At 42.2% G+C, this 8,584-nt stretch overlaps 1 protein-coding gene across 3 annotated transcripts in view; it reads left to right on the forward strand.

Moving 5' to 3' along the window:
- Positions 1-8,208, forward strand: part of LOC141115190 (uncharacterized) — a 158,740-nt gene extending 150,532 nt beyond the window's left edge. For all 3 annotated transcript variants that reach the window (XM_073608452.1, XM_073608454.1, XM_073608453.1), the window contains exon 12: positions 5,147-8,208. In XM_073608452.1, coding sequence (XP_073464553.1) covers positions 5,147-5,188 — 42 coding nt within the window. In that variant the 3' untranslated portion in view covers positions 5,189-8,208. The remainder of the gene's footprint in view (positions 1-5,146) is intronic.
- Positions 8,209-8,584: the final 376 nt, after the last annotated feature.

Genomic DNA, 8,584 nt, shown 5'->3' on the forward strand with positions numbered 1-8,584 from the left:
TGTTGCCATGTAAAAATATCCATACCTGGAATTCTTCTTTAACCACTTGCCGCCTGCCCACCATCAAATGACGGCTGGGTGGTGCGGCTCTCATTCTGGGTGGATGTCATAATAATGGCCTCCTAGAACGACCGCTCTCGCACGCACCCGGGGTGCGACCTCAATCTGTGTAAAGAGCGTTGGCCACGGCTCTTTAACCATGTGATCGGCTGTGTCCAAATACAGCCGGTCACATGTAAACACGGAGATGATGGTAATCGGCGCTCCTCGCCTCACACTGACAAAGTGTGAGGAGAGGAGAGCCAATCAGCGGCATCTCCTCACAGGGGACAGCTAGATATGTAATCAGGGCACTGATCATCAGTGCCCTAATTACAATTAAGTGCCCACCAGTGCCACCAATGATAGCCCACCACTGCCAGCAATCAATGCCAACCAGTGCCCACAATTGCCACCAATCTGTGCCCACAAGTGTCAATGCTGGCTATCAGTGCTGCCCATAAATGCCCATCACTGCTGCCCATCAATGCTTATCACTGCCGCCCATCAGTGCCGCCTATCCGTGCCGCCTATCTGTGCCCAAAAGTGCCACCTATCTGTGCCCACCAGTGCCACCTATCAGTGCCCACCAGTGCCACCCATGAGTGCTGCCTATCAGTGCTCATCAGTGCCATCTATCAGTCACCATAAGTGTGGCATATTCGTGCCTCCTCATAAGTGCCGCCTCATCAGTGCCCATAAGTGCCACCTCATCAGTGCCCATCAGTGCAACCTATAAGTGCCCATCAGTGCTGCCTCATCAGCCCCCACCAGTGAAGGAGAAAAATTACTTATTTACAAAATTTACTGACAGAAACTAAAAAAAAACTTTTTTTTTTCAAAATTTTTTTCTTTTTTTTTTTTTTTTTTTTTTTTAGGGAAAAATAAAAAACCCAGGAGTGATTAAATACCACCAAAAGAAAGCTCTATTTGTGTGAAGAAAATGATAACTGATTCACATGGTTACAGTGTAGCATGACCATGCAATTGTGAAAGTGTGACAGCGCTAAAAGCTGAAAAATGGTCTGGGCATGAAGGGGGTGTAAGTGCCCTGTATTGAGGTGGTTAATAAACTGTCAGGGTTAATATTTAGTCTTTTCAACATGTAAAAAGTTTTCCCTGTGGGTGTGCAGCATATTTGTAATACATATATTTATGATTCATGCATACCTCCCAACTTTCTCAGATGGGAATGAGGAACACCTATTAGCAAATGTATGTAGGCATAGGACACACACCCTGTCACGCCCCTTAAAGGAGAATTACATAATTGGTTAAACCCACAAGTGCTTTTTTTTCCCATTACTATTCTTTTATAATGGCGTTTGGAATTTACTAATGCAGCAATTTAGAAATTGGATGAAAGGTTTAGCACTGGGAAAAACGTTTTATATTTTATCTACAAGTATATAGATCAGACCAAAATGAGGGACAATTAGGAGGAAAGAGGGACAGAGGGACTTTTATTCCAAATCAGGGACAGTCCCTCGAAATCAGGGACAGTTGACAGCTATGTTCATGTGCAATGTGTTTTCTGTACAAATGAGCAGCATTATGTAAAAACGGTACATTGCAATGCTTTTTTATAATACTGCTCATTTGTACAGAAATATTACATAGTCATACTAAAAATACCACCAAAAGAAAGCTCTATGTCTGTATGTCAGTGGATGTCAGGTGGCCATTATACCTTAGACAAACTGAATGTGAGGATCGACCTTCTCCAACACATCCCTGAACCAGTGAGTATATTTTCTATCAGGCGGTTAGTCATATTACTGGTGGAGAGGAATGGAATAAAATCAGGATAAGTGGAGGAGAACGGCCGGGAGAATATAGTGACGTAACTAAAAGATATTACATCATCATGCATATTTACCATCACTATTAAGGTGAGAGTTTTGAGAGCCTTAAGTTACTGTGTAATTACTCCATATGAAGATCTACATGAAGTCTGACCAATCTATTTATTCCCACACTGAGACACCTTACTATTCTGGAGGGGCAAGACAGAGTCATTTGCTATACATCCTATGAACTTGCACCATAATTGCACTTATTTGGAACACTTGATTTATTTATTTTTTGATTTTGGAATCACCGTATTATCCCTAATTTTTTAAAATCATTCACCAGATTTTCTTGATTTTTATTGTATTTATTTGATATATTCTTAACTGTATATTATTTGCTTTACTATGTGTGAATAGATTTAAATGCGCAAGATCACGTTTTATAAATATCCTATTGAAGTGCAATGTGAACACTTTTTGGTTTTGCTGCTATCATTTTAAGTCACCACACATACTTAGTTTCTGTCACTTTTTTGTGTTTATTGTACACACTTTCACTATTACTCATCTATAGCGCGAAGGACACTTTCACTTACATACCAAAAATTCATCAACAGGCCTGTGGGGAGTATTTATTGGTTGTGCTATTTAATGGCTTTCACATTCGTAATCAGCTTCTGAATAAGACATTTCCACAATACCTGCTACCTAGTTAAACTTACAAAGGAGAATTACACTGGCAAACCGCAAAACAATATAGCAAGAAGAGCTAGACATTTAACCTGGATACACAGGTGGATCCATTACCCACACTCTGTAAATATAAGTATTAGGCAAAGAACTCTTGACAAAGTCACCCAATAAATTGTTTGTCCTACAGGTAATGTTTCAATATAAACTACTCATCTCATTTGTATATAGTAGAACAAAATGTCTCTTACCAAAAACTGCAGTTAGGGTACAAAAGAAAGTGTCATTAGCGCTATGCCGCAGATTAAACCAATAATTAAAATGTACTTTCATTGTCTGTGTGAGCATAAAGTGACAAGCAAACTAGGAATAATGTGGTATTAATAATCCTCTACCTCGAAGCAATATATTTTAATTCAGTCGACTTTTGCAGAACAGTCTCTTGGTTATAAGTCTTTATGTAATGTAACTCCAACAGGTCATGTTTTCTATGGGTGAAATGGATTTTATTACTATCAGTGATTAAATCACATTTACATTGGATGAGAAGTGTTCCTTGCGCTGGTAGTGGCACTGTTTGTTGAAATGTTCATTTCTCTGCCACCCCATAACCCCCCCATTTGTGATCTGCCGGTGCTGCGGGGGTAATATGAGCCGCTGGACTGGCCACAGGCACTCTTCAGTTGTACCAATTACTGCCACCCTTTCCACCCCCTTGCTCATTCATAAAAGCTGTACTATTGCTTCCCACAATGAAAAAGGGCTCTATGAATGGAGGAGGAGGACCTTTCATTCATCCGCCCATTCTCCATACATAAACCACTTTTTATTGTGGGAAGCGTAGTCTGCACTTTTGACAAGTTTTTGACAGGTCTAGAGTCTCATAGATCGCAGATGCTGAGGTATGGAGGGGCAGAGGAGTGTTCAGTACTACTAGGAACACAGCCTCAGGGACTCACAAAATCATACCTCCCTCTCACTCAGGGACCATACCTTTTAATACCAGCCATCTGTTTTGGGAGCTGTCTGGTGGCATAATTGGTATGTAAACCTTAAAGTGGTTGTAAGACTCTGAAATGGAAAATTAACAAAACATATGCCTTTATAGCATTGCAGACCTCATCAGCATTATGATTGCCCTCAAAGGACCGGTTGTATCTGTAAGACCATATACATGTGTCTACTCTTTATCATATTAAATAATTGCCTTTGCATTTGATTATTATTGGTTTTAGTAATAACATGAAAGAGGAGTGCGGGCTTTAAAAAAACAAACACGCATACTCACCTAGATGGATTGATCTGATGCTGCACCTGGTCCCTGTTGTCTCTAAGACCAAGAACTGAGCGATCAAAGATCTCTTATTACTCAGTTCTCACTCTTCAGTGAGCAGAGAGCTGGTGACTGCCAGCCTGCCCAGAGCTCTGCCCTGGGCTGTGTAGGGGGTGGGAGTTGCTGGCTCAGGAGAGAGGCTGAGCCAGCTTCTGGTTAGGCATCTGGGTGGATCCCAACGTTAAAGATATTTCCAGTCTCTGAGTGAAGTCAGCCGGCAGCAAACAACGAATACGGGTCACAGGAGTGAATGAAGTTCACTCTTGTGACCCACAGGAGAAATAGGGCCAAAAGTAGTGCTAGCTACTAGCGCTGAAAGTATAAGTCTAGGAAAAATAATAGCAAGCAGATATTTAAGTGTACAACTATTGTACAATTTATTGAAAAATTTGTTTTGGTAACAGAAAGTAATTTTTTTAATCATCGAACAAATATTACCAAGCACTGTTTATTACATTAACTTTGTTTTAACTTTTTAGTCCCAGTTGAGACTGGCAGTACAATGGCAAACAAAATAATTGTGCTCTGATTTAATGTGCAAATTGCAGAAAGTGCAGGGTCTGGAGAAGAACCAAAAGAGGGCTGGAGTCAGCTGCCAGAGTCTGCTGAATGTTGAGAGCAGGGGAGGCGGAAATGAGGGGCTGCTGTGATTGCACGGAGAGGCACAGGATCTGTAGGAGGTATTCTGTCCTCCTTCTGCCGACTGTTGAGACAAAGTGGGGGTGGAGACGAGGGGGGTGCCACAGCTGCAGGAGAGGTACAAGAGCCACATGAAATGGCCTAATGAGCTGGATTCGCCCTGTGGTCCTTGTGTTTGACACGTGTTCTTTAGTGTGTACTAACCTCAATTCAAAGCACCTAGTGTTTGCTCTCTCCTCCCTTTGCTATATGCATGAGTCACTTCTGACAGGTTATGCTGACACCACCGAATCTGGGGGGGACGCCCCTTCTGAGTGAGATGTAGGACCGCAGAGTAGTCACTTTAGTTTATCTACAACCCCTTAATTTTAGGCTGGGTTCACACTATTGCGAATTGGTTGCGGGTTTCCCTGCATCTAATTCGCATGCCAGGAGACTGTGACCGGCTCTCAATGTTCACACAGCTCCGGGACGGGAAAATTCAGACCAAAATCAGGCCTGAAACGGTGGACAGGGATGCACCGGACCCCCTGCTGTGAGCCGCATTGGTATTAGGTGTGAACCCAGCCTTACATGAGGTTTACATGTTACTTTATTAATATACAGTATATGAATTCAAATCTAATTGTGGATCTTTTCTGTCTTTTTTCAGGTTCAAGAATACTTGAAGAACACAAACCCCTTGAATTTCTAAAAGAAGTCATGCTATGTGTATATTCACTGCAGTTAACCCTAACATTTTATAACAACTATTAGAGAATTGCAGTTTGCTATGGAATTAACCTCTTAATGCAGTGCTGGATCAGCAGTTTTCAGATTTTGGAGGTTAGAATATTTGGCTGAGAATTGTTATGGTGTTACATCGATGTAACAGAATTTGATGGATTATTTTATTTTTTTCGTTTTTTTTAGTGCCGATATAGATATTCATGGCACTGCACACTGATATAAAAAATATTTTTGTGACCAAGAAAATTAAATTACATTTACAGTATATACAGTATAATTGATTATTACCTAGTAAAATAAAAGAGTATCTTTTTCAAAGATAAAAATACCCTGACATAAAACTATGTTCAGTATCCCTCCCTCAGCGCACACAGAAAAAATATCCAGGATGGTTGGAGGTAGAGTCGGTTTCTTCCCAGGTGGCACCAGTTTTCTCAGCCCCCCCACCTATAGTTTGGGATGCCTTTAAGGCGTGTATGTGATTACAGTACATCTCGGCAATTATGCAAGCAGGTAAACAATTTAATGCTAAGTCACAGGAATTGCAGGACAAGGAGAGGATGTGTGAGTTGACCCATGCAGCTAACCAGTCAGATGTTACCTATGCTGAACGACTTGGCATTGCACTTCACCGAGTTGACACACACTTCTTGGACGAGGAGGGCGGAGTCCCTCTTCAAGCAAGGAGATAAAAATGGGAAAACTCCTGGCTATGTTGGTTGCAGAGCAGAGAGTCCAGACCAGTATCCCTTGTATTACCACTTCTCAGGGAACCCTACTGTCAGACCCAAATGACATTCTAGACACCTTTGTAGACTACTATAGCACACTCTACATGCCTATCCCGGGAAATATAACAAACAGGATCTTGAATCCCTGCTTACCTCCCTACACATACCAAGATTATCTGAGTCAGACCAAAATAGCCTAGAAGTAGAAATCACAGAAAAAGACATTGAAAATGCCATTAGATCATTCCCACCGCACAAATCACCAGGGTCAGATGGATTTTGCATTGAATGGTACAGGTTACACCTGGAGACTCTTGTGCCAAGACTCAGGACCCTATTTCACTTTTGCTTGGAACATAAGATGCTACCGGATTCTCTTATGGAGGCTCAGGTGGTCCTATTGCCTAAACCAGGCAAGGACCCTCTGAACTGCTCCTCCTACAGACCCATAGCTCTCCTCAACCAGGATCTTAAGATCCTAACAAAAATATTTGCCACAAGATTATCGAAGGTAATCACCACACTGGTAGACATAGATCAAACCGGCTTCATTCTCCAGAAATCCACTTATACAAATCTCTGCAGGCTGTTTGTGCACTTACAGATCAGTCATACTAACCCTGGGGCCAAAGTGATAGTGTCCTTAGACATGGCTAAAGCCTTTGATTTAGTGGACTGGCATTATATGCCCACGGTACTACAGCATATGGGGTTTGGAGATGTTTTTCTTACATGGACCTCGCTGCTATACAGCTCACCCAAGGTGACAATTAAGATAGGCACGTCAGTTTCTGCACAGTTTTCGGTGGGTAGGGGAATGCGTCAGGGATGCCCACTCTCCCCGACTTTATTTGCTTTCGCTATTGAACCCATAGCTATTGCTCTACGAGCGTCCACAGAAGTTAAAGCCCTTGAGGTAGGAGGCATGCGTGAATGCACGGCCTTATATGCGGGTGACATGCTCCTCTTTTTAGAGGATCCCGGACCATCACTAGAGGCAGTATTTGAGATTCTGGACACTACCTGACCTGTTCAAATATTTTGTTGCAGGGCAGATGGTGTTTGCCCGGCGTTGGCTGGTAAGAGATGATGGTGATGCAGCAACAGTACTTGAGGCTGCTCTTATGGAATCCTATTAGAGTCTTTACTATTTGGTGTACAGAGGACCACAGGTGTCAGCGCCTTTGACTGGCTCCATGCGCGCTACTATCCACGCGTGGGACAGAGCAAAGGTGCTAATGCACTCTGAAACAGAGGTATGGTCGCCAGACACTCCATTATAGTTCAATCCTAGATTATCCCATTTTAATGAAATTCCAGACCCAATAATATGGGTCCGAGTCGGCATCAAACAATTGAACATAGTGGGGGGGGGGGGGACTGCTCACTTTTGATCAATTAAAGGATAGACACAACATCCCAAACTGGTACTTTTTCCGTTATCTACAGCTATGGCATGCATTCGTCATACAGTTTGGTGCAGGCACGGTGGAACTTCAAACATCACCCCTGGAGCGGTTACTCTGTGACGAGTCTGTGCGAAGGGTGCTGTCAGAAGCTTATAAGGAGCTATTTGTCGAAAGGCCTCAGCCACCTGGTATCGGCTCGTAATCGGTATATTCACTTTAAGATACTTCATAGGGTTATATTATACTCCAGCAAGAATAGCCAGTATATATGGTGCGGATGATGCAACTTGCTGGCTTTGTACCGCCGCCAGGGTGGATTTTGATCATATATTCTGGCATTGTCAGCCAATACAGGAATTTTGGACAGGGGTTACAAAAACCATTCAGGGACTGATGTCACTGCCTGTTCCTGTGACGATATTGGTGTGTTTGCTGGGCCTGGTGGAGGAGGTGCTCTCCCTCACTTTTTTTATGCACACAAAGCTATCCTACTATGCTGGAAAAAATGTGAAGTTCGCTTCCTGGCCTACTGGAAGGGCATAGTGAATAAGGTATTGCCCTTCTATAAAGCCACGTACTTGAGCAGAGGTTGCCCCAAAAAATTTGAGAAAGTATGGCAATGCTGGCTCTTATCAGTATCAGATGATACTGTATAATTGAAGGGTTAAATGATTCATAAATAGAATATACACTAGTTGGAGAGGCCGGGCAGGCTTAGCAGCGACCAGGCGATTATGGTTACTACTCTATATCTCATCTAGTCTACGCTGTTTTAATTGATCTAAGGATGCTGGAAGGGTAATTCATTATGTTTAATTGCCTGTAATTCTTGGGACATTGCACAACAGGGAAGAGGGAGGGGGAGGGGGAATGGTTGTGGGTTTTGCACTTGTGTATTGTTTATTGTTTATAAAAATGTGAATAAAAAGTATTTTCCCAAAAAAAAATTCAGTGGCACATTGCATTGCCATTCCTTTTGGGAACCATCTGTGTGTTATGTAATAAAAGTACCAGGCCACTTCCCAGCTTTACTTAAAGACATTACCCAATCCCCATGTACATGGAAAACACTACCGCTGTCACTATTGGGGTATATAGCATATTTTAAAATGAATATACTGCCTAAATTTCGTTACCTTTTTGAAACACTCCCAGTGACTGTCTCTAACAAACCATTGAAAAAATTACAAGCAGCTCTGTTGAACTTTATCTAGAATTATA

Source organism: Aquarana catesbeiana, linkage group LG01, assembly GCF_042186555.1.
Source record: "Aquarana catesbeiana isolate 2022-GZ linkage group LG01, ASM4218655v1, whole genome shotgun sequence".
Classification (NCBI taxonomy): domain Eukaryota; kingdom Metazoa; phylum Chordata; class Amphibia; order Anura; family Ranidae; genus Aquarana; species Aquarana catesbeiana.